This window comes from Marmota monax, unplaced genomic scaffold (genome assembly GCF_021218885.2).
Source record: "Marmota monax isolate L192 unplaced genomic scaffold, Marmota_monax_Labrador192_F-V1.1 WCK01_AAM20220418_F8-fsc00072, whole genome shotgun sequence".
Classification (NCBI taxonomy): Eukaryota; Metazoa; Chordata; class Mammalia; order Rodentia; family Sciuridae; genus Marmota; species Marmota monax.
In genome coordinates, this window is record NW_026692356.1 from 8,727,670 (window position 1) to 8,755,236 (window position 27,567).

Here is a 27,567-nt window from a genome sequence, read left to right on the forward strand (position 1 = left end):
GCTCAGACTGGACCTGGTACAGGGCAGACAGTTCTCCTTCAGCATTTCACATGAATGTCAGGGAGAACCAATGTCAATTTGTGCCTGGAGCTGTGTTCCTGACCACTCACCTTGTTCCCTAGTGACTGACCAATTCCCTGGTCAGTTATTTCCCTCCTGCTCACTGTCCACTTTCTTCCTTTCAGCATGTGGCATGAATGTCCATCACCGATGCCAGACAAAGGTCGCCAACCTCTGTGGTATCAATCAGAAGCTAATGGCTGAAGCACTGGCAATGATTGAGAGCACCCAACAGGTGTGGAGTTGATAATCTCCCCCACATCAGCTCCCATCCTCTGCTTTCTGACCTATAGCCACTCTGCAGGACTTTGTGGAATGTATTTCTTTATTATTATTATTATTATTATTATTATTATTATTATTATTATTTGTTCTTTTTAGATATTCATGACCATAGAATGTATTTTGACATTATCTACATACATGGAGTATAATTTCCCATTCTCATGGTTGTACATGTTGTGGAGTTCCATTGGTCATGTATTCATATATGAACATAAGAAAGTTATGTCCAATTCATTCTACTGTCTTTTGTGGAATGTATTTCTGAAAATTGCTTTATCCCTAACTTCCATCTCCATGACCATATCGCCCCCTTTAGATAGTTCATGCATTTATATTGTGTGGATCTTTATAAAATCTTAATTTTTTTTTTCTTGAAAAGAGCAGGAACAGAAACAAATTCATTAAAATTATTGAGCATTGATCACCAGCTTTATACCTACATATTAGGATTATGTAATAGCCTGAAAGAAAATACTTATTTACTAGAATCATCTGTAGGATTTTCTCAGAGCACTGAGTCCAGGACAATTTTTGCCTTGTCACCTACTCCTTGGCTTCACTGAATTTCCTTGTCTTAGAACAAACTCTGCAACGCAAAGCATTGACTCTATATGATTTTTTCCATTGACCTCTTCTTATGTGTCATGGAGTGATGTAGAGAGCATGGGTGATTCCAGTTAGATCCCAGAGTGAAGAAGCTATGTACATTCTGCTAGTGTGTTAAATAAGCTCTCACACAATAAGGAATCCTAAAAGACCATTGAAGGGAGGAAGACTTTTGGCTGTCCTGTGCATTAAGAAATCTCACGTGACTTTGGTCTTCATAGACAGCCATCTCATCAGCTGTGGGTGAGTGGGTGGCCTGACTCTCTGTTTGTAATCTAGGCTCGCTGCTTAAGAGATTCAGAACACATCTTCAGAGAAGGTCCAGTTGAAATTGGTCTCCCATCTTCCATCAAAAATGAAGCAAAGCCTCCATATTTACCAACACCTGGAAAAAGAGGTAGTTGTTCTGGTGATCTTCTATCCCATATTGATAACTTATCTTCATTAACCTTAACCTGCACTCTCGGATTGAAGTTCTCAGTTTACCAGGTCTGATAGGGGATCCTTTTCTTTGTAAAGATTACAGACCTATCCACCAATGTTCCTGCTTCTTAGAAATGAAACCAAAATTCACCTCACAAGGATACGTTTGTGAGGAGGTGAGAGTTAGGGGGGAAAATGGGATAGATCTGGAAGAAACAACTATAAATATTTCCTTAGGATTCTAGAATGTTCCTTTCAGTCAGTGTCAAGTGGTTGTACAGAAATAAAATATATGGTGAAGCATGATGGTGAAAATATCACAGATGTTTTTATTTTGTGTCCAGAAGATTCTTCTGTGATGCGTAAGGGTAGAAAAGAAAAGAAGTCCAGGCCCAAAGCCCTTAATATTTATGTTATTTTGAAAGTTTATGCAGCCTGCCTTCAAAGGTAGCTCATGAGAGGATACCACCACATGACCTAAATAGTTTCAGCATACATTATAAAAGATTTTCCTTGGACTTGAGGGATAATATGAAAGAATACTTTAAAGTAATGTTATGGGGGAAGGTTTCCAAAGGAGTTCTTCTACACTTCTTCTGTTATGGAGTAGGGACTAAATAGATATAAAAAAAAAAGTTAAAGAAAAGTTTGAATTTGATTTAGGAAGGATCTACCAGCAGTCACCTAGACCATATCCCAGGGATGATCAATGTAAGCACCATCTTGACTTGAAGACTGCAAGAAATGGTGCAGATCAGGTCTTCACTAATCTGCTAAATTCCATTCTCTCTTCCTTCACTTTGATATACAGAACTTGATGCCACTATGCCTGTGTGCCACCTAAACAATTAAGAATCGTTGTTCCTCAAATTCCATTAAAATCCCTATTTGTCCATGATTTGACACTATTAACAGCTTGCTAATTTTGCATATGTGGTATTCTGTTGGAATATTTAAGTCGAACCATTTTCCGGTCCATTGTCTAGGTAAAGAGACAGTCCAAGTCCCAATTGCCAGCCTCACTGTCACACAGAGAGTTACTAAAACTGCCTGAATTGTAGAAGCCCCCCTTCTGCTCCCCACCCAGTAATTGTGGACGGAGCCTCAGAATGGGAAGTGGAAGAGAAAGCAGGTGCCCTAAGTAACTGCAGGGACCCCCTATGACTCCATGTTCACCCTATCCACTGGCTTGCCGTTTTCAGAGCCTCAGGGAATCTCCTGGGAGTCTCCATTGGATGGGACGGAGAAAATATGCCATCATCCAGAACCTGAACTGAACACAGAAAGACCATCTCTGCATATAAAACTAAAAATTGAGGATTTTATCTTGCACAAAATGTTGGGGAAAGGAAGTTTTGGCAAGGTATGCTACCCTACTGTGGAATTCCATACAACAGATTCCAGGGACCAAGGGACAGTGTTCCTGGTGGGTGGAACTAAACTCTTAGGACCCAGCAGTGTGTGGATGTGTGGAGAGAACGTTCCAGTATGTTGTGAGAGGAGATCTGTGAGTCAGTGGGGACCTGGGAGCACTAGGGCAATGACAACTGCTTCCCAGGGGTCTTTGTCCCAAAGACCACTTTGCTTTGAGGTTGCACACCCCAGATGCTTGTGAGTTTGAGGTCTTTGAGCACCAAAGAAATACAAAGGCTCTTTGACCACTTCTTGTGTTACGTGGCTTTTTTATTTGTTTTGTTTTTTTTCTCTATTGCTTCTTCCTCCAGCCTGGAGTGTTGCTTTGCTTAGTACGTGATTTTTTTTCTCTCTCCCAAATGTCTTCAGGCTTGTATTATTTTGCTCAAGTTGATGTAATAAAATAGCACAGACCAGGCAACTTAAACAATAGAAACGTATTCTCTCAGAGTTCTGGAGGCTGATAATCCAAGATCAAGGTATTGGCAGGATTGTTTCTTCCAAGACCTCTCTTTGACTTGTAGTGACTGTTTTTTTCCCTGAGTCTTCACATCATTTTCCCTCTGTGCCTTTGGTGTCCACGTTTCCTCTTCTCAAATGAAAGTCAGTTGTATTGGAGTAGAGTTTACCTAATGACCTCATTTAACCTTAATTTCCTCTTTAACTGTCCTATCTCAAAATAAGATTAAATTATGATGTTTAGTAGGGGTCAAGAATTTGTAACAGGAATGGGAAGAAGAGAAAGGAACCATTGAGCCCATAACTAGGCTGAAGTCCCTCTTCATGTCCTTCCTAGGGTTATGGATTATCTCTCACAGAGGATAAGTAGAGGAGGAGGAGGAAAAGAGAAGGAGGAAAAATGGAAGAGGAGGAGGAGGAACAAGACATAATTTGAAACTTTTAATTTGACTATCAATGTAATTTGAAACTTTTAATTTGACTATCAGTAACAATTGAGAATTTTCAAGCTAGCAATTGTAAGGAGGGATGGTCACAGGACACAGAATTTTGGGTGATTTTAGATATTCAGGATATGTCATGTATTAATAAGACTCCTGGTTGCTTAATATTCTTGGATGCAACTCCTAGGAAAATTTTAACCAAGGACTAGTGTTTCGTGAATTTGTGTAGCCAAAGTCAGCACCTGCTCACCAGACTTTGGCAAGAAAATGTACCCAGTTTATTTAAAAATAAACAAACTAAAATGCATGGGAGCATTCACCATAGCTGAATAATATTGTATTCTGCTAGGTTTGGGTTTAAACATAAAATACATTGTCTTTCAACAAAATCTACTCTGTTCTGCAAACTGTAGCTGGTATCCATGAGTTCTTTCAGTTCATTTCTGAAGTCATATGAACCACAACAGACTCATTTGGTGTTAATATGGGTGTAATAGGCAATTTTACAGCCAGTCTTTATTATAATTTAGCAGCAATTAATGTGCAATTATGACCTGTTACCAAAAATTGAAAGCACATTATATAGATGAAAATTACCTTTTCAGCTTCCTAGTTTATGGTTGGTTTTAGGATGTTTTACTAAAAGAAGCAATTACCAAAAGAGTACTTGAAATTGTTAATGAAATGTTTATCTTTCTTTGTTCCCTTGTGGATTGGTACATTTGAACAAGGTTAATAAGAAAGACATTAAGTTAAAATGCAAGTTTTAGAAAGTATCCCAAGGGATACCCTGCAAATCTGGGTATCCTGGAATTCCAGCTCCCGGAACTGAGCCCGCGGGGACTGCTTCTTGGAGCTTACACTTATAGGAGCTTACACCGAGCACAGAGCGGCTGAGTTCCGGCTCCCGGAACCGTCCCGGAACCGCCCTGGCTCAGGGCTGCGGAGCCCGCGGAGGCTGCTTCTTGGACCCTGCTACTATCAGAGCATACACCAAACACCAAGCGGCCGAATTCCGGCTCCCGGAACTGAGCCCGCGGGGGCTGCTTCTTGGAGCCTACACTTATAGGAGCTTACACCGAGCACGGAGCGGCCGAGTTCCGGCTCCCGGAACTTCCCTGGACTGGGGCTAGGAGCCCGCGGAAACTGTGTCTCGGTCCGGGTCCTGCTGAGGGCAGGTCAGGACTCACCCATTGCTTGGGTTGCCTGGCAAGAGGAACGAAATGCTGCCATTCGCATAGGATACCAACATGGCAGAGATCTGATGTCAGCAGAAAGCGGTGGAGGAGAGATCTTCATCAATACCAGCGGTGACATAAGCAGTTGGTCTTCTGGTAAGGGGGGTGAGGCTCAGTCACCCGAGTCTCCTCAATTTGTCCTCGAGCCGGAGGGAAGGAGCCGGGCCGCCGCCAGCCCCCGGAGCAGGCCCAGCGGCTCGCCAGCGTGGTGACCGCGTGACCCCAATTGGAGAGGGGGCGGAGCGGAGCCGCCACCCACACCCGCCAGGTGGGCAGACCCACGACCCAGTAGTACATGGGCGTGGTAGGAGGGGCAGGGCAGAGCCGCCCTTCGCGCTTGCAAGGTAAACAGACCTGTGACAGCCTGGCGGGTCAGGCCCAGTGGCCTGCCAGTGTGGTACACACGTCACCCCAACTCGAGTAGGGGCAGAGCAGATCCTTATCCCACGCCCGGATCAGGCCCTGCCGGTGTGGTGGTCACGTGACCCCAATTGGAGTGGGGGTGGAGTGGAACCGCCACCCGTGCCCGCAGGGTGAGCAGACCAGTGATCAACCTGCAGATCAGGCCCAGGGGTCCGCAGGCGTGGTAGGAGGGGCAGGGCAGATCCGCCGCCCGCGCCTTCAAGGTAGGCAGACCTACAACAGACCGGCGGATCAGGCCCAGGAGCCTGCCGGCGGGGTACAAACACCACCCTAATTGGAGTAGTGACAGAGCAGAGTCGCCTCCCTTGCCAGGAACAGACCCAGCATCCTGCAGGCGGGGTAGTCACGACACCCCAATTGGAGTAGGGGCAAAGCAGAGCCTCCACTCGTGCCCGAAAGGTGGGCAGATCTGCGACCGACCAGCAGGACAGGCCCAGTGGCCTGCTGGTACGACAGACACGTCACCCCAATTGGAGTAGGGGCAGAACAGAGCCGCCACCAGCTCCCAGAACAGGCCCAGTGACCTGCCGGCGTGGTAGCCACGACACCCCAATTGGAATAAGGAGAGAGCAGAGCCGCCGCCCGCACCTGCAGGAAAGATACGCAAGCAGTATGAAAAGACAAGGAAAGAAAGGACCACAAGCAATGCAGGTCAACGCAACTTTAGAAGAGGTAACAGCTGCAGCAGATGGAATGTCAGATAAAGAATTCAGGATATACATGCTTCAGATGATCTGGAGTATCAAGGAAGACATTAAACAGCAAAATCAGACAATGAAAGATCACTTCGACAACGAATTACGCAAACAAATCCAGGAAGCAAAGGATCAACTATACAGGGAGATAGAGGTTATAAAAAACAAGCAATCAGAAATCCTAGAAATGCAGGAAGCAATAAACCAACTTAAAAACTCAATGGAGAATACTACCAACAGAGTAGAACACTTAGAAGATAGAACATCAGACAATGAAGACAAAGTATTTCAACTGGAAAAGAACATAGACAGCTCAGCAAGACTGTTAAGAAACCATGAGCAGAACATCCAAGAAATATGGGATAACATTAAGAGACCAAACTTAAGAGTCATTGGGATACAGGAAGGTACAGAGCTCCAAACCAAAGGAATGAGCAGTCTATTCCATGAAATAATACAAGAAAACTTCCCAGACTTGAAGAATGAGACAGAATCCCAAATCCTAGAAGCCTACAGGACGCCGAATGTGCAAAATCATAAGAGATCCACACCTAGACACATTATAATGAAGATGCCCAACATACAGAATAAGGAGAGAATTTTAAAAGCTACAAGAGAAAGGAAGCAGATTACATTTAGGGGCAAGCCAATCAGGATAACAGCTGATCTTTCAACACAGACTCTGAAAGCTAGAAGATCCTGGAATAACATATTTCAAACACTGAAAGATAATGGGTTCCAACCAAGAATGGTGCATCCAGCGAAATTAAGCTTCAGGATGGAGAATGAAATTAAAACCTTCCACGATAAACAAAAGTTTAAAGAATTCGCAGCTAGAAAACCATCTCTTCAAAACATCCTAGCCAAAGTATTACAGGAAGAGGAAATGGAAAATAACAATGAAAACCAACAGTGGGAGGTAGGACAGTAAAGGGGGGGGGGAAACAATCAAAGAGGAAAACAAACAATGTTTAGTAACAGAAATAAACAAATATGGCTGGAAGAACAACCCATATCTCAATAATAACCCTAAATGTTAATGGCTTAAACTCACCAATTAAGAGACACAGGCTAGTAGAATGGATCACAAAACAAGACCCAACAATATGCTGCCTACAGGAGACGCATTTGATAGGAAAAGACATACATAGGCTGAAGGTGAAAGGTTGGGAAAAATCATATCACTCATATGGACTTCGGAAACAAGCAGGCGTGTCCATACTCATATCAAATAAAATAGATTTCAAGCCAAAGTTAATCAAAAGAGATAAAGAGGGACACTACATACTGCTTAAGGGAACCATACACCAACAAGACATAACAATCATAAATATTTATGCCCCAAACAATGGTGCAGCTATGTTCGTCAAACAAACTCTTCTCAAGTTCAAGAGTCTAATAGACCACCACACCATAATCATGGGAGACTTCAACACACCTCTCTCGCCACTGGACAGATCTTCCAAACAAAAGTTGAATAAGGAAACTATAGAACTCAATAACACTATTAATAACCTAGACCTAATTGACATATATAGAGTATACCACCCAACATCAAGCAGTTACACTTTTTTCTCAGCATCACATGGATCCTTCTCAAAAATAGATCATATATTATGTCACAGGGCAACTCTTAGACAATATAAAGGAGTAGAGATATTACCATGCATCTTATCTGATCATAATGGAATGAAACTGAAAATCAACGATAAAAGAAGGAAGGAAAAAGCATACATCAATTGGAGAATGAACAATAGGTTACTGAATGATCAATGGGTTATAGAAGACATCAAGGAGGAAATTAAAAAATTCTTAGAGATAAATGAAAACACAGACACAACATATCGGAATCTATGGGACACATTGAAAGCAGTTCTAAGAGGAAAATTCATTGCTTGGAGTTCATTCCTTAAAAAAAGAAAAAACCAACAAATAAATGATCTCATACTTCATCTCAAAATCCTTGAAAAAGAAGAGCAAAACAACAGCAAAAGAAGTAGAAGGCAAGAAATAATTAAAATCAGAGCTGAAATTAATGAAATCGAAACAAAAGAGACAATTGAAAAAATTGACAAAACTAAAAGTTGGTTCTTTGAAAAAATAAACAAAATCGACAGACCCTTAGCGATGCTAGTGAAGAGAAGAAGAGAGAGAACTCAAATTACTAGCATACGGGATGAAAAAGGCAATATCACAACAGACACTTCAGAAATACAGAAGATAATCAAAAACTATTTTGAATCCTTATACTCCAATAAATTAGAAGATAGTGAAGGCATAGATAAATTTCTTAAGTCATATGATCTGCCCAGATTGAGTCAGGAGGATATAGAAAACCTAAACAGACCAATATCAATTGAGGAGATAGAAGAAACCATCAAAAGACTACCAACTAAGAAAAGCCCAGGTCCCGATGGATATACAGCAGAATTTTACAAAACCTTTAAAGAAGAACTAATACCAATACTTTTCAAGCTACTTCAGGAAATAGAAAAGGAGGGAGAACTTCCAAATTCATTCTATGAGGCCAACATCACCCTGATACCTAAACCAGACAAAGACACTTCAAAGAAAGAAAACTACAGACCAATATCTCTAATGAACCTAGATGCAAAAATCCTCAATAAAATTCTGGCGAATCGGATACAAAAACATATAAAAAAAATTGTACACCATGATCAAGTAGGATTCATCCCTGGGATGCAAGGCTGGTTCAATATACGGAAATCAATAAATGTTATTCACCACATCAATAGACTTAAAAATAAGAACCATATGATCATCTCGATAGATGCGGAAAAAGCATTTGACAAAGTACAGCATCCCTTTATGTTCAAAACTCTAGAAAAACTAGGGATAACAGGAACATACCTCAATATTGTAAAAGCAATCTATGCTAAGCCTCAGGCTAGCATTATTCTGAATGGAGAAAAACTGAAGGCATTCCCTCTAAAATCTGGAACAAGACAGGGATGCCCTCTCTCTCCACTTCTCTTCAACATAGTTCTCGAAACACTGGCCAGAGCAATTAGACAGACGAAAGAAATTAAAGGCATAAAAATAGGAAAAGAAGAAATTAAATTATCACTATTTGCAGATGATATGATTCTATATCTAGCAGACCCAAAAGGCTCTACAAAGAAACTATTAGAGCTAATAAATGAATTCAGCAAAGTGGCAGGATTTACAATCAACACGCATAAATCAAAGGCATTCCTGTATATCAGCGACAAATCCTCTGAAATGGAAATGAGGACAACCACTCCATTCAAAATATCTTCAAAAAAAATAAAATACTTGGGAATCAACCTAACAAAAGAGGTGAAAGACTTATACAATGAAAACTACAGAACCCTAAAGAGAGAAATAGAAGAAGATCTTAGAAGATGGAAAAATATACCCTGTTCATGGATAGGCAGAACTAACATCATCAAAATGGCGATATTACCAAAAGTTCTCTATAGGTTTAATGCAATGCCAATCAAAATCCCAATGGCATTTCTTGTAGAAATAGAGAAAGCAATCATGAAATTCATATGGAAAAATAAAAGACCCAGAATAGCAAAAACAATGCTAAGCAAGAAGTGTGAATCAGGCGGTATAGCGATACCAGACTTCAAACTATACTACAGAGCAATAGTAACAAAAACAGCATGGTACTGGTACCAAAACAGGCGTGTGGACCAATGGTACAGAATAGAGGACACAGAAACCAATCCACAAAACTACAACTATCTTATATTTGATAAAGGGGCTAAAAGCATGCAATGGAGGAAGGATAGCATCTTCAACAAATGGTGCTGGGAAAACTGGAAATCCTTATGCAACAAAATGAAACTGAATCCCTTTCTCTCGCCATGCACAAAAGTGAATTCAAAATGGATCAAGGAACTTGATATCAAATCAGAGACGCGCCGTCTGATAGAAGAAAAAGTTGGCTACGATCTACAGTCGGTGGGGTCGGGCTCCAAATTCCTCAATAGGACACCCATAGCACAAAAGTTAATAACTAGAATCAACAAATGGGACTTACTCAAACTAAGAAGTTTTTTCTCAGCAAAAGAAACAATAAGAGAGGTAAATAGGGAGCCTACATCCTGGGAACAAATCTTTACTCCTCACACTTCAGATAGAGCCCTAATATCCAGAGTATACAAAGAACTCAAAAAATTAGACAATAAGAGAACAAACAACCCAATCAACAAATGGGCCAAGGACCTGAACAGACACTTCACAGAGGAGGACATACAGTCAATCAACAAGTACATGAAAAAATGCTCAACATCTCTAGCTGTCAGAGAAATGCAAATCAAAACCACCCTAAGATACCATCTCACTCCAGTAAGATTGGCAGCCATTAGGAAGTCAAACAACAACAAGTGCTGGCGAGGATGTGGGGAAAAGGGTACACTTGTACATTGCTGGTGGGACTGCAGATTGGTGCAGCCAATTTGGAAAGCAGTATGGAGATTTCTTGGAAAGCTGGGAATGGAGCCACCATTTGACCCAGCTATTCCCCTTCTTGGTCTATTCCCTAAAGACCTAAAAAGAGCATGCTACAGGGACACTGCTACATCGATGTTCATAGCAGCACAGTTCACAATAGCAAGACTGTGGAACCAACCTAGATGCCCTTCAATAGACGAATGGATAAAAAAAATGTGGCATTTATACACAATGGAGTATTACTCTGCATTAAAAAATGACAAAATCATAGAATTTACAGGGAAATGGATGGCATTAGAGCAGATTATGCTAAGTGAAGCTAGCCAATCCCTAAAAAACAAATGCCAAATGTCTTCTTTGATATAAGGAAAGTAACTAAGAACAGAGTAGGGACGAAGAACAGGAGAAGAAGATTAACATTTAACAGGGATGAGAGGTGGGAGGGAAAGGGAGAGAGAAGGTAAATTGCACGGTAATGGAAGGAGACCCTCAGGGTTATACAGTGGAGGGGGTAGAGAGAGAGGAGGGGAGGGGAGGGGAGAGGTGGGGAGGGGGGAGGGTGGATGATGGGAAAGGCAGCGGAGCACAACAGACACTAGTATGGCAATTTGTAAATCAATGGATGTGTAACTGATGTGAATCCGCAATCTGTGTATGGGGTGAAGGTGGGAGTTCATAACCCACTAGAATCAAAGTGTGGAATATGATATGTCAAGAAATTTGTAATGTTTTGAACAACCCACAATAAAAAATTAAAAAAAAAAAAAAAAAAATCTGGGTATCCTTTCTCTACCTCCAAAGCTGGGTGCCTGATTTTCCAGTGGGACCCTGGGGCTCTGCACCCTAAGAGGACAAAAAGAGGAAACACTGATGCAAAATAAGACAGCCATCTTTCCCTTTCTTGCAACCCTGAGACTACTCCAAAACTTGTGTTTCCTCTGATTTTGTTTCTGTATGGAAAGTATGGTTCCTCACCAAAAAGTCAATCTCCGACCTCCATACTCATGTTCTTATTTTCTTTAAGCCCTGGAGAACAAACATCTGGTGTTCTGGGGCTGTAAACATCATTCATTTTCCTGAATTCTCATCTAAGCCCACCCCCTCTATCAAGCCAGCTACCACAAAGTCATGGGTCTGCACCATGTTATTTTAATATTCCAGACACTCGTTTTATCAGTTCTGGCTTAGCATCATTGACTTCAGCATTCCCTAAAAGTCAGCAAAAGAGACAAATGACAAGTGCTATTAATAACTCTCATTTAGAGAGAGTGTTTTTGTAGTTCACAAATTACTTTCCTGTGTGGTATCTTATTTGTATTCCACGGTAGTCCTGTACAATGGGGAATGCCACAATTGTTATCTCTTTCACAGGTTAGAATACTGAAGCCCCAGAGAGGTGAATTGCTTTGCCCATATTTCCACAACCAGCAAATGTCTGTGAAACAAAAACCAGAGCCGGAGGTTTTTTAACCCAAATGCCATGTTCTTACGACTGCCAATAATTCTTTGCTTATTCGTGTGTAAATCTAAAGTTGTCGCAGCTCTCCGTTGCATGCCATCTGGTATCCATTGACATAAAACATGTGAAATCAGGTGGCAAAAGCAGACTCTGGAGTTATATCTTGCTCTGGGTAGTTCCATGAATTTGAGCAAGTTTAAGTGATGCTTTGAACTCAGTGTTTTTCGATTATCAATACCTGTCTTGCAATGTTAAAAGCTAAAAATTAAATTGGATAAGAAAATTAGATAGCACACATAAAACATAGAGCAGACTGTCTGACACATAGTAGGTCCTGAGGTTTCTGTGTGACCAGATGACAGGGTTTTTGCTTCTGATGTACATATAGACTGTATCCCACAAGTATTCTTTTTTTTTTTTTTTTTGCCTTTCACAGCTGGCTGAGGGGAATAGCTTATTTGTGTGGATTCTCAGTGATGCTTCAAGTTCAGCCATTCTCTCCAGTATTCCACTTTTCTTCCTTCAATGTGTATTTGGTCTCTCAGTACCCACATTTTGGTTCCTGGATAGTCAGGCATTCTTTTTTAAATAGAATTTTTCAGGCACTGGGAATTGCCCATTTAATTGCCTAATAATTTTGTGAAACCTTTGGAAAGACATGAAGATAAAAATAAAACCATGATGCAGTATCCCTAAACTAGTGAGGTGGTCCATTGTGTCTCAGTAACACCCTATCGGGATGGATGAAAATTGGAGAAGGCCCCTCTTTTACTGTCTAACACAGGCCTCTCTTGGCACTTTGTTGTCTCTTCTTCAATGAGTGGAAATCCAAATTCTAAAGTAAAGTTCCTTCTTCCCCTTCCTTCTAGGTCTTCCTAGCGGAGTTCAAGAAAACCAATCAATTTTTTGCAATAAAAGCCTTAAAGAAGGATGTGGTTTTGATGGACGACGATGTTGAGTGTACCATGGTAGAAAAGAGAGTCCTATCCTTGGCCTGGGAGCATCCGTTTCTAACTCACATGTTCTGTACGTTCCAGACCAAGGTATGGTTTCTGCTCAGACACCTTCTTCCTTCTCCAGCCTGTCCCAAGGGTGATGCCTTGGTGGCCCCGTCACTTGGAGACACGGGGGAGTTGGTTCATATTTATCTTACCTTTCAGTCAGCCTCTCACGCATCCATCCAGAAAAGTCTCATCTCTTCTAAACACTGTGGAAATATTACTTCTGATTTTTTAACATAGTCTGTTGGGAAAGGCCTTTCCTTCTGGATCTGTTTGTTGGTTCACTCATTTTTCTAGAATTTGCTCTAACATAACAACCAGGCTTCTAAACAGTCAGTAACCTGAAGGGGGTCATGTGACACTTGGTTCATCTACTGTGTGCATATTTAAAGATACAAAAGTTGGAAAAGAGATTAAAGTGCATATGTTCTTGAGAATTTTCTCTTAAAGCCTGGCAGAGAAAGTGGCCATGGGACTCTCCTCCTGGTCTCCTTCTTCCTTACGAAATAACTTTAAATGATTTTTTTTTCTTGACTTCAAGATCATTGTAGAGAATTTGGAAAATGTTTATAAACTCAAAGAAAATTATTGATAAAAATCACCACTTGGATATAATCACCCTTAATACTTCAAAGTTTATCTTTCTACGTTTCTCCCTCTTTCCCATAGATTTCTTCAAATAAAAATGGCAACCCACCATAAATCCCTACCATTTAATAACTTGAGTTTTCAACACTTTCATTATATTCATTTCCTCACATCTGTGAATATCTTCTGCAACACAGTTTATCTAGTTAGAACACTTCTTAACTTTTTGTTCTGTTTTGTTTTACTCTGATATAAATAACACTGGAAGGAACATCCTCAAGGATGTGCCTTCATACACAGGCATAATTTTATATCTCCTAAGTTTTCTACTCTTCCTTGCCTTATCCCTGTTCTACAGACCCTGGAATAATAAGCAGACCCATGTGGGACCCCGTAGCTAAGGTCTGAGAGCACAAAGGGTGGGATTTGTTTCCCTTTTTCTATTTCAAGTCATGAAACTGGGACCTCTGAAGTGTCTTCAGCCACAGAAAGAATTAGTGGGAATTCAGTCCTGAGAAGTAGATGGATCTAGATTCCATCACCACTTCCCCACCCCCAGGAAATTTTCAACACATGTCTAATGAACAAATCAATGTATGATGCATACATCATAGAATAAGGAGAAACCAGACCATGACCAAGTGCTTCCTGAGCTCTGTGAAAGATATAGAAATATAGAATATAGTTCCTGACCACAAGAATGTCATACTCCAATAAGAGGCAGGACCAATACTTCTGAGAGTGTGAGTAATATTAAATCAGAGCGCAGACTGCAAGTACCAGAGCCAAGAGAAACAAGAAATCAGAACTTGAATAGGCAAAAAGGATGTTGGGCAGTGGATTGGAGGTGAGGGGTGGTCAGGAGGGAAAGCATGAAGTAATAAGGGGGTAGTGAGAAGCTGTGTAAGAGAAAGTAGCCTCCTTTCTTACAGCTAGGAGGAGGCAGAATTTCTGGTAATGAGGGTTAGAGAGTTCCTAGTAGAAACTTCCTCCTGGTGATATAGATATCTGTTGGTCTAAGTGGTGTAGGTATGTTACCTGAAATCAAATTGATAAACCAGCCACCTTTCCTGGGCTGTATCCGAGATTTACTGTGCACCCAGGGAGTCACTTATGATCTCATTTTTCCTCTTGGAATTTTGTGAGGCTTGTAGCAAATGGCTAAATAAACTTTCAGACCAGGCTTCTAATCGAGTTTAAATTGACATCTTTTCCCTATATTTATATCTATAGATAGATAGATGATAGATTCATGATAGAGGGGTGTGTGTGTGTGTGTGTGTGTGTGTTTTGAATGTATGGTTGTTTTCCTGTCTTATGGAGAAAGCTGTTAGGAACCCCACTTTGTAAAAAGAGTTATATTCCCTTCTCCTGCTTATCTATCAGAGCCTTGGGTGTGTTTATTTATTACCCTCTTAAGGGGGATGTTCCTACAATTCCATAAAGCTGTGAATCTTTAACAAGACCAGAGAAGTAAATACATCAGCAGAGTACATGACATGAAAAAAAAAAAGTGGTTGAGAATGTGTACATCAAATGTAACTGTGACTGTCTCAGCACTTAGATTTCTAGGAATTGAATCCTTTAGAAAGAGATGAAAGCAAAGGGGGAAAAAAAAAAGCCTGTGTTACACTTTGCCAAGGACCCTGAGTCATTGCTTTGGAGATGTCCTGATTCATTATTCAGGCATTGCATGTCAGACAGAATAACTGATGAAATACTCCGAGTGAATGTAAAAAGCAGCAATATTCTTAAGAGGACAGTCGCTTTTGCACACTAGCAAAAGACAGTAGATAAGATTAACCCTTTACTTCTCTAGGGACTTGTCACCTTTCAGAGAAAACATCTTGCCCACTTTCTACCTCCAAAGAGCCCACCTGTTGAATATCAGAGTATTCAGGATGAGCTGAGGGAAGTTACTTGTTATTTATCAGGGCACATGGATTAAATCATTCATTTTTAAAGTTCACAGATGAGGGATGATGACCCGTGGAAGGAGGAAAATATGGGGAAGGAGTTTAGGAAGCTATAAAGATTGAAAGAGCTGTGGACTTGGAACCCAAAGCTCATTCCCAGCTCTGCTCATTCCCAGCTCTGAGCCCCCTCTTCTTTCCTGCTCAGGATACATAAGAGGAATCAAAATGCAGGGGGCCGGTGGGTGTAGACCAGCCACCCTGTGGGAAAACACAGCATTGGTGACACAGAAACTCAACTCTGAAGCGGAGTGCTCAAAAGAATCGTGCAAATCAATTGCCTCAGTGATAAATCAAAATGACTTTGTACATCATTCAAACTCTGACAGAAACTATTGGCAACACGGTCTAATGAGATCAGCATAATGAGGGGTTATTATTGCCTTAGCAAGAGGAAAGAACAACTTTTTATTCTTCACTTTTTACTAACAATTCTGTATTATTTCTTAACATTTTTATTTTCTATGACTCACATGAAAGTTCATAAGGTTTAAAATTGCATGATCCCTTCTTAGTATCGTCTTCAGTATGTATGCCCCCAATCTGTACACTACAGGACCTTGGGCCTATATGTTCAGTACTTGTTCTTATTATTTACATTTATTTATATTTTAAACAGAAAAAATCCACAATAAAATTATCTGAAAGAGCGATCGTCCTAAATCTTTCAAATGAATTCAATCATGGATGAACTAAAACCATCTAGAAAAAATTGAACATGAAAGTTTGAAACTCCATTTCACAAATTTCTTTCAAAAGTCACCATTAAATTAACTCAACAAATTCTTTATGGGGACTTACTGTAATTTTCCCCCCAAAATGTAAAACTCTAAACCAATATGGAAGTCAAATTATAAAGCTATTTACTTTTCCTACATAATTCTAATTACTAAGCAGGGGGAAAAAATCTACCTAACTTGGAAAAATAATATTCTGTTTTCTTGATTTTAAGATATTATTAATAATTAGATGCATTATTAGTTTTCTCGGTAAACAAAATTATTTTTAAACTGTAAATAAGCCATTTCTTAATTTCAGAATCATCTAAATGTGAAATAATATATGTGTCCATTAGAAATTTTATTTGTCTTTTAGTAACAATGTCTTAAATAAGATGGAAGTGTCTCTTTCTTTCTCTCTCTGTCTTATAAAAAGCCTACACAAAACTTCTGCTTCATCTCTTTGACTCCTCTGCAGCTACAAGGAAGGTTGAAAACGAAATCTTTTAGCTGAACACATTACCATTTAGAATATTTTTTCTAAGAAAGGTAGACAACCAGCCATCTCTGTGCCAACATACATTTTTATTTGTTTGTTTATTATTTTTTGTAATACCAGAGATTGAAACCAGGGATGCTTTGCCACTGACATCCCCACCCCTTATAACTTTTTACTTTGAGACAGGGTCTGGCTCACTTGCTTAGGGCCTTACTAAGTGGTTGAGGCTGGCCCTGAACTTATGATACTCCTGCCTCAGCTTCCCAAATCGATGGGATTACAGACAAGCACCACCGCACCTGGCCCAACATATATTTTAAAACAAAGAAAATACAATTTACGAAGACTCCTTTCATGGAGGCCCTATTTTGTGCCAGATATTTTCCTAGGAACTTTGAATATGGCATCTCATTTAATTCTGATAATCCCACACCACAAAGTAGATATTAGTATCCCCATCTTACCCATGAGAAAACTGAAGCTCTTTAGAATAATAAACTTGCCTAAGATCACTTGGCAGTCACTGGGAAGAGCGCTCAATCTTATCATTTGTCCGTGTCCAAATATTGGTCCAGATATTCACATACTGTGAGTATCTCAGTGACACGTCACCTTTGTAGTAACTAAATGTTCACCTACAAGGAAGAGGAAATAGGAAGAAAGATAATTTCCTCCCTCTTTTTAATTATTCTAGAGTAAAAGAAAGATCAATAATTCAAGTAACCAAAGATCTCTGATCTGTCCCTGATAAAACATTTCAAATAAGAAGGCTTAGTTCCAAAATCTAGTTTGGAAAGAAAAGAAGACCCCTAACACTGTGAGGAGTTGTTTGTTTTTGTTGTTGTTTTGGGTTTTTTGTTTGTTTATCTGAAGGAAATAATTTCTTCTTACATGTTAAAAGTAAACCAAGATCTGCCTTCACTTGTGTCTCCTTTGAATTCCAAAAGGCCTGTTTTCAAATCTGAACTGTAATTTAAGAGGTGTTAGAATTTCACACCTAAAAGAGATTTCAGTCCTAGGAGAACAGCTCTGGGTCCCTCCCTGGGATGAATTTGAGTGACAGCCACTGTGGGTTTTGCAAATGTCCATTACGGGTGGCAGAACTCTCATGTCCACTGCATGACACCACTGCCCTGGCTCCCACACAGCTGACCTGAGCCAGCTGAACATCATCAATAGTACTTTGAAACTTCTTTTTTATGAGAATGAAAACTTGAGTTTCACTTTCTATTTATAGGACTCACAAGGCCTCACTTCCGATTATGGCTTCAGGTTAAGGCCCTTTGAACAAGGCTGCTAGCTAGCATCTCCCACACCTCTCTCTCCCTCCCTCCCCCCTCTCTTATTTATTTATTAATTTGTTTATTTATTTATTGCCTCCTAAAGGATGGTGTTAAAAAAAATGTATGTGGTATGTAATGATTCTTGACTGAATTTACATAAATCATATAATTTGGACAAATACTAAAATAAAGGTAGGTTGCAAGAATTAAAAAAAAAATAGCACTTGCAGAGCTGTTTAAATCTTTTGAGGAGAAAGTGCCACACTAACTGTTAAGATACTATTATTTAAAATAAAGAAAACTCCCTCGATTTGATAGGGGGTTTTGTTTGTTTGTTTTTTAAAGTATGTCATTCTGGTATTTCCATGATTTGAAAGCGAAATCCATCTAAGATTCCCAGCAGGTGTTTAATTTCAAGCATTGATTCAGAAGACTGCCTCTTCTGAAGATTATAAAGATGCTTCCATCCATAAATCTTCCAATTGAGTTAGAAGCCCTGGCAATTATCACAACTTTAGGAAGGAAAAGAAAAAGCTACACAAACCACATCCTTGAGAAGACTTGTCCCTTGTGCTAAGATGAGTGAACTCTTTGGCTGTCCCTGTTTGTAGCAACTAATAAGCTTCTTTTCCTTAAGGTGCCCCCACAAATTGTTATTTCACAAATGGTGAATCACTTAAATGGGGGTCAGATGCCCTTCCTGCACAATGAAACTGGTTCAGCAGAGAAATTGATAGTAAATTCACTAAAACTATTAGAGGAAATTTGTGGTAAATTGATGTTGAGCCTACAAAGTTTGCTTAAGGTATTGTGTCCAAAGTTATAGGAGATGATGGGGCATTAACAAATATTTAAGAATTCTTTAGCTAATAAGAAAAAAAAAAACAGTGCATCTGACATGCCACATGCTTCCTACACACCTGGTTTTCAGACTCATAGATACCTTCTCACCTTTCTGTGACTCTGTAATGCTTCTTCATGACTTATGGGCCCCTATTATCAATCTACTTCTTTGTCAACTGTTTTCCTCCCAAAGCCCCATAAGTATTTTCACCAGTTTCCTACAAGACATGTACATTTTGTAACATCCTTCCAGAGAGTCTTGCAGGAAAGTGCCTCTCATCTGAATCTACTCTCCCTCTGCCAAGGCCCTCACTGTAGAACCCTCTTTGACCTTTCTCCAGCCACATGTCTCTCTACGTAACCAAGGGGTCATCCCCCCTTAACCCCATATCCTCTTTTGAGAGCTTACTCAAAAACTATCTCCTCCATAATTGCTTTCTAAGCTACTAAGTGGGGATAGAGATATAGCTCAGTTGGTAGAGTGCTTTCCTCAAATGCCTCAAATGACACCACCGCTGTGTTTGATCCCCAGCACAACACAAACAAAAAAGAAAAAAAAACTAAGCTACTAAGCAACTAATGGATAAGTATATACTACTTGCACACTCTGGACAAAGGGATGATTCATATTCCAAGTGGGATGGAACAGGAAAGCACAAGATTTTTTCAGGCTTCTCAGAACAATGCACAATCTAAAACTTACTAAATGGTTATTTCTGGAATTTTTCATTTAATATTTTTGGAACAGAGTTGACCAAGGGTAACTGAAACCAAAGAAAGCAAAATCATACATGACAGGGGAATTATCATATGATAAATAACATAGAGCAGTTTAACATGTGCTGCTCCCAACAATAATTTATTCTTAAAATAGGGCACTTAAGGCCAAGGATATAGCTTAATGGTAGAGTGTTTGCCTAGCATGCATGAGGCCCTGGGTCCAATTTCTAGTACCACACACAAACTAATCATAATAAGATAAAATAGGCAGTAAGAGATGCAGTTCCTTATTAAACCTAAGATCACATTTGAGGTGATTACAGTACACATCCCAAAGAAGTAATAAGTACATTTCTTCAGTTGAAACTGGGAATATATGAGAGAATAAACCTGCTGAAAATGTTCAAGTATAAACCAAGGAAAAAAAATCCCACCCTTGGGAAATAGGAAGAACAGGGGGGATAGTGTCAGTGAGGATCACTTAGGGAGCTAAGAGGTACACACCCAAAGAGTAAGGATGATTGAAACCAGGAGAGGAAAGAATTTCAAAAGAGAGAACACTATATATCGATTGAAGAAGTTGACGATCAAAAGTGTTGAACATGCAATTTGGGAGGAGCAGAAGGTGTCAGATGGTAAAGTGTTAAGGAGTAAGAGGTGGGCAGGCAGATTCAGTGGTTATACAGATTGTCTTCCAGATGATGAGGACCACAGGTTGAAGCGATGAATCATGGGAAATACTTAACATAGGAAGAAACCAGACCAAAATATGGCCATATTGGCTTTCCAGCTTGGCGTCTTAGAAACACATGGTTCCATACCTTCCATGGTGTGTATGTGCCAGTTAGTTTACTCACTCACCAATTGAGGTGCATCTTATTGTTGCTTATAACATCTTTCTTATAACAACTAATTGAATTTGGCATACTCATTTGTTCTCTTTATGACAGACTTCATGGATAAAGAATTTTAGGGGAGAAAGGGGTTGTAGAGGTTAGTAGGTCAGATTCCCTCATTTCACAGCTAAGGAAATTGTGATCCAAAAGACGAGAAGCCTGGCTGCTCACAGCCCTGTGGCTTTTTTCTACAGTCAATCCAAAATTATTAGTAAAGTTGAGATTTCAAGAGACTCAGACACCAAACCCAACTCAAAACTGGTTTAATTTGGAGAATTCTCCTTTGGGTGTCTTATATCTCAGATCTCAGCAAGAGGAGACTGCCAAGGCCCTCGCTGTAGAATCCTCTTTGGCCTTTCTCCAACCACATGCCTCCCTATGTACCCAAGGGGTCATCCCCTCTTAACCCCATCTCCATTCCTAAACCACACTCCAGGACCCTGGAACTCCACATCCAAATGGCCCCAGGCCTACGTGGAAGTTTTCCTAGGTTCTGTCCTGGAGATGAGCAGGAGGGAGTTTTCCCCAGGTGGCCATTCAACTGGTTCTGAACTTAGAGGAATCCTAAATCTGTCGCTGACTTCCTTAATTATTAGGAATGAACATTTCTCAACACAGAGAGAGAGAGAGAGATGGGGGAAAAGGGAGAGGGGAGAAAGAAAAAGCACAAACATAGGAACATGGAACATGCACAATTGAATAGTTGGCTAGCTTGATTTATGACACTTGGATCTGTAGTGCAGGGTCCCTTGGAACTCTGTCCAGACCTTGAAAATGATGGGACTGTTTCTATTTCAACTATGATGCACTTAATGCTTTTCTTCCTTCTGTGATAAGATAATAACAATGCATGTAAGAAAGGGTAACAGGAAAGGAATTCTTGCTACATGCCAGTCACAGAGCTAAATATTTGACATAGATTACTTAATTTTATATATGCATAACAGCTCCCTTTTGTTCTTTGGGTGGAATTCCCAGCTCTTTCCACTGACTATTCTAGAACACATCCCAAACTAGAGTTGAAGTCTCTTCTCCAGCTTCCATACAGTCATTCTGTAATCCTAGGCATTGCCGCCTATGTTACATACATTTGACAGAGGACACTCTACTTAGATGCTTTGTAATGAATATAAAGAATATTATTCTTCAGAGGTTGAAAATCTTCTTTTATGAAAAAAAATTATTTATTAGTTCACTAACTTTGAAGAAAAAAGATACCTAAAAAGAAATGACTGCAATTATTCTTTACCCACCTTATTTTTCTGGAGAGGAAGGTGACCTCATTTGTATCATATTTTCCAACTCCTCCATGTATTTTCAAAATTAATTGTTGCTGGTTTGATAAAATGACTAGCTAATTTCTTTAATGCTATAAAGTTCTCATTTATCCTGGGCACATTTGGCAACTGCTCTCTTAGTTATTTGACATGTGACTAGCTATATTTTCCTGGTCTTTCACTCATTCTCTTATTTGAAAAACATAATTATTATAAGGGCAACACTGTAAAGCTAAATTAACTTTTAAGTCCATCTTTTCAATTCCCCTTTTATTAATTCTAGAATATTCACAACATGTGCTATGTCTCCTCTAAAACACAATCTTACTTTTAAATATTGACGTGTTTTGACAGCTCTAGGACCTTTACCTTCTCTAACTGATACTTGTGTATGCAGTACCGTCCCCATGAGAATGATAGGACTAAATTTGTTAAATCTATCATTTCTGTCTTGTCCTTCATCATCTGTTCTTCAGACTGTGAACATAGATTTTTATTTTAATTAGTCTTCCCTTTAAAGATCTATCTGTTATTTTGATTATAATTGGAAGGCTTATCTTTTTTGCAAAATTCATTTGATTAATAGAAACTTTTAAATTATTTTTAAACCCAAACATGTTAAACTCTGGTTTCACATCTGATTAGGTGACTCTGCTACTCTATACATGGTCATGTTTTCCGCACAGTGTCTAAGTGTGATGTTTCAACCTAGGTGAACTAAAAAGGATAGCATCCTCCTTGACTTAAAATCCCGGATCTAAGTTTTCCCACCAATGGCAACACCGATGTCTACCTATCCATGAACCAAAGTCTCCTCTGAACTTTCTTTGACATTGACATTGACAAATATAAAGAGCTAGCTTGTCCTATTTTTGTGAATTTGATGTTCAGTAACCTTAATCTGAACAAGAATCACAATCCCTGTTTGCAAATGTTGAGAATCTATGCCATTTAGACATAGAATAATTTAAACATAGACCTCATGGTGGAGGGGCGGTAAGCATTCACTTATAATTTTTTAAAAGTCAAAGTAAAAAATATTCCATTAAAATTGAATTTATTAAAATTCATTAAGATTTTTAGAAAAATTTCAATTCATTGAAATTTTCCCTAATTCTAAAACAGCATCAAAACATACTGAAATATTGAAAAGTACAGAAAGTATTCTAAAAAGAATAAATCTGATAGTATTCAAAGGCACCCAGAGGTAGGAATTTGAGTATCTCCTTTCATCTTTTTTTATTGACAATTCATAAGCAGTGATATTTTAATAAGTTTCAAACATTAAACAGAGAAGTTCATTTTCACAAACCCATATTCCTGAAAACTCATCTTTTTCATTAAAACTCAGTCTGTTCCTGGAACTTTCCACATTTCTCACTATGTATCTGTGTGAATATTATATGTAATAACCATAATAAGAAACGCAATTAATATCTGAGGTTTATAGAGCAATTACCATTGTGCTACACCATGTTCTGGGTACGCTGCATATTTTAACTCATTCGATCTTAATGGCAACCTGTAAAGTAGGCATTGTTATTGTGTCCATTTATAGATAAGGAACAAGGGGTGGGCTCAAGGGAATAAATGAACAGGTCCAAGAGCTACAAATTTGGGGAGTCAGGGTGTTGCTGTACTGCCTCCCCACTAACTTGACCACATCAAGGAAAGCAATTTTAAAATTCATGAAATAGAATTCTACTGTACTTTCTTTGCAAAGGAAATTAATTTGTTAGTTAATGCAAGAAGATCCTATGGGACAATTAAGCCTGTAAATATCATCTGAGCCCAAGTCCCTATGGCAAGGCACAGACTTCTAGAAATTCAGGCACGTCACTTCTGACACACACTAATGAATCTATACAAGGTAGTAAATTTTACTAATTAGAGTTTACAGTAGAAATATAAACAGGTTCTAATGAATGTGTTTTCTGGCTTGAAGAGAGCCCTCTCCCTTTCCCTCAAGTGCAGGCGCACACACACACATATTCTACATTTAGATAGAAAAAGTACACAAATTATTATCAGGGATTTTTTTAATAATATATCCTTATGAAAAGGAAATAAACCTGTTCTCCTAGGATGTTTTAATTCATAGCTCAATAAATAAATATTGAAAGAAAAGAATACAGCACTCCAGATTCAAGATTGCTCCAGCCTCCTAAATTTCCAGGATACCAAAATTAAGTGTTGGTGTGGCCCCGGTAACACAGGGCGTGTATGTATCAGCGGCTCATTTAGGTGAGCTGCTCTGGACTCCGTGCAGTGTGCCCCACAGACCACGGTGCATGCCTTACCCCAGCACTGCAAGCTCTGCCCCTGCCAGAGCACGTTCCCGTCTAACCTGGGCTTGGGCAGCCCCGACAAAACCCTCCCTTTTCTTACAACCACAAAGGTGAAAATGTCAGAAAAGCAGCCCCAACAGTTTGTAATCCTCAAATAAAACCTTTCTTTGGGGGACATGCCTATGAGATTATGCATGCACCTTTCTCTTTAGTAAATAGAGGTAGGAACCTAATGTAACCCTTCACCATGGCTCTGCACCCCAGGGAATCCCCACGTCAGCTACCAACAACAGCCTACCCTCCGTGTCCTCACAGGGTCATAGGAAGGATGGAATCACAAAGACAGTCACCAAGAGCATGGGTTAAAATTAGCTCAAAGTGCTTTAAAGGAGTTGGTACTGAAAACAACTGACATAACGACCTAATATGTTATTTAAAAGTAGTTTGGAATTTTTTTCCCAATTCCTGAATTCACTAACCATTTTAATGTTTTTAAATTCTTATATACAATTTTTACCTCCTTTCTTCATTTTTTAGCTGAATAAATCACTTTTACTGGTAATTTTTTAAAGTTGATTTATCACAGTTTTTTTGTTGTTATTCTAATTAATTATACATGACAGTAGAATGCATTTTGACATTTTATACATAAATGGAGTATAATGGCTCATTTGTCTGGTTGTACATGATTTAGAATTATACCATCATGTAATCATATATACTTAGAGGGTGATAATGTCCAATTCATTCTACTATCTTTCTACCCACATACCCCTTTCCCTTCCGTCAATCCCCTGGACCTAGTCCAAAGTACATCTATTCTTCCCATCCCCTTATTGTGAATTAGCATCTGAATATCAGAGAAAACATTTGGACTTTGTTCTTTTGGGATTGGCTTGTTTCACTTAGCATAACATTCTCCAGCTCCATCCATTTACCAATGTCATAATTTCATTCTTCTTTAAGGCTGAGTAATACTCCATCTTGTATATATAACACATTTTCGTTATCCATTCATCAGTTGAAGGGCATCTAGTTTGGTTCCATAGTTTAGCTATTGTGAATTGAGCTGCTATAAACATTGATGTGGCTGCATCACTGTGGTATGCTGATTTTAAGTCCTTTGGGAATAAACCAAGGAGTGAGATAGCTGGGTCAAATGGTGATTCCATTCCAAGTTTTCTGAGGTGCTGCTAAATTTTATATAAATATCTAACAAAGAAAATGAATACAAAAGAAATTGAATTTTAGAATCGCACATCCCTGCAAAAGTGATATCTTATATTTTTATAAATACACGAGGAACACAGAGCTCCATCAGCCAGGGCCTGAACAATATTTGTTGAAGGTCTAGGAAATACAGTACTCTTTACACAAATATACTTAATTCTCTGCAAAAACAGTAAGCTATTTTGAATTTTTGATGGTACTGGATGTTTTATTTAAATGATTTTGCATGGATATAATAAATACTTTTTTAAAGCAACAAGAAATTTTTTTTAAAAAACCCATAAAGGTCTGAGTACCCATCTATCAACAAAATATCCACATTGATAATTGCCTTCAGTCAGTTGTCAGAAGATGACAGCACAGCAAGGGGTACCTGTGACTCTCTCATTTTTGTGGCCTCCCTGATGGAGCAGCACAAATGCCCCAGGTACATTTGCAAAGAATGTACGATGGAAAGTTAATAAGTGGGTTCATGCTATCAAATAGTGCATCGGAAGCTCTCCTACCAACCACAGCACATCAGCATCTTCAATGAATCCCTGCTTCCATGAGGCCTCGTGTAACTATACTGTCACATCCCAGCTCCGATTTAACTTTACCTACAGGGCACTAGATCAGCTTTACTGTTTGATTAATAAAAGCAGCAGATGAAGGAAGGACATTTGGAGAATCTGCTCCAAAGACCATGAATGATATTAAGTAGGCTTACTTTCCATGGCTTGGTTGTTACTGGGGATTGAGCCTAGGGGTGATGTACCACTGAGCTACACTCCCAGCTCGTTTTATTTTTTATTTCATGACAGGGTCCTGCTAAGTTGCTGAGGCAAGCCTTGAACTTGCAATCCTCCTGCCTTAACCTCCAGAGTCACTGGGATTACAGGAGTGCACCACCACACCTGGCAGGAACACTCACTTTACAAATTGACGTGTTTGACTTGAGGAGAACCCGAGTGTGTTTGGTCCCACAGGGTCCTGGTTGAGCAAGGAAATCTCCATAATGCAAAATTCCTTTGTCCCAGGAACCACTCAACAAAATGCTATGCTTTACCACTGAAATAAACCAAGACTCAGAATGCTTAGACTGAGGCAAAGATCTTAGAGTTCATAAAGTTCTACTCCTTTGTGCCTATTCTTTCAAATACCCTTCAGGCTTGCTTGAGTTCTTTCTTAGAGAATGAGACACATTTCAGAAACAAAATACGAACGCCAATCAAAAAGTTCTCCTGCCACCCCCATGGCCACCAGCTTGAAGCCACCTTCTCTCCTGACCCACTCTGCTCCTGCACCCTTTGCTCACAGATTAAAATGTCAAGCAGTCCAGGATCCTTGGGACCATAAATACCTGTGTAGACACAGAGATATTTTCACCCAACCAACATCCAAGCTCTGTGAGCGTGCACAGGGGACTGTTCAAACTGAGGAAGGCTTCTGACCTTTGTTTTATGACCTTCCATTGGATGGTGAAGGTGGGTATAATGAAACCAGCCATAATTCTTATCTCCTTTGAGGAAGGTTCAGAAAAGGTTCATATGTAGTCCTTAACCCATTAAGTGTTCAATTCTGCAGTGTTTCAACAAAATTGACATGGTTGCATTAAAATAGGTTGTAAATCATAATCTATGACTTACATAACCTCTCTATACATATTTGTATGTATGTGTGTGTGTGTGTGTGTGGATGTAGAGAGAAAAAAAATACATTGCTTTTTTCAAATGCTCTAATCATTCATTTATTACTTTTCTCAAAACAATAGAATTCTAAAAACATAATATGTATTTCAAAAGTGATATATTTATTGCACAATTTAAATTTTTAGAGGTATCTCACACCTGGAACAATGAGATTTAACAGATTAATTATATTTCGAATATGTGGGATTTTTTTCTGAATCATCTCTCCTAGAACTTTACAAACATAGAATTCTCTCACCAATATCTTCTTTATTACCTTGGTGTGACGTGCTTAACAGTCACAGTTTATTAGTTTCATCTTTTCCAGAAGAAAATGAGAGAACCATAAAAATGTTCTTTAGTCTTTCGATTACTAATGGAGAATTTAGTCAAGGGTCCCACAGATATGTGTCATTTTCCAGAGGATGGAACTGAGGCCCTGGGGTGGGCTGGTTTAGCTGATCACACAGCCAGTTAGTGACATCCTAGTTCCAAGACTTGGATTTCCACTCTGCACCAGGAATTATTGGCAAAGTAAAGTCTGGGGCAGGTATGTAGGTCCCATCTCCCCACTCCATCCCAACTTCAGTTTGACCCACCTGGAAGAATCTTTTGCATCAGCTGACACGT

General features: G+C 39.4%; 1 protein-coding gene across 4 annotated transcripts in view; it reads left to right on the forward strand.

Moving 5' to 3' along the window:
- Prkcq (protein kinase C theta) overlaps positions 1 to 27,567 on the forward strand; it is a 123,724-nt gene that overhangs the window by 64,933 nt on the left and 31,224 nt on the right. For all 4 annotated transcript variants that reach the window (XM_046442368.2, XM_046442369.2, XM_046442371.2 and 1 more), the window contains 4 exons: positions 186 to 295; positions 1,231 to 1,348; positions 2,577 to 2,737; positions 12,820 to 12,993. In XM_046442368.2, the coding sequence (XP_046298324.1) occupies positions 186 to 295; positions 1,231 to 1,348; positions 2,577 to 2,737; positions 12,820 to 12,993 (563 nt within the window). The remainder of the gene's footprint in view (positions 1 to 185; positions 296 to 1,230; positions 1,349 to 2,576; positions 2,738 to 12,819; positions 12,994 to 27,567) is intronic.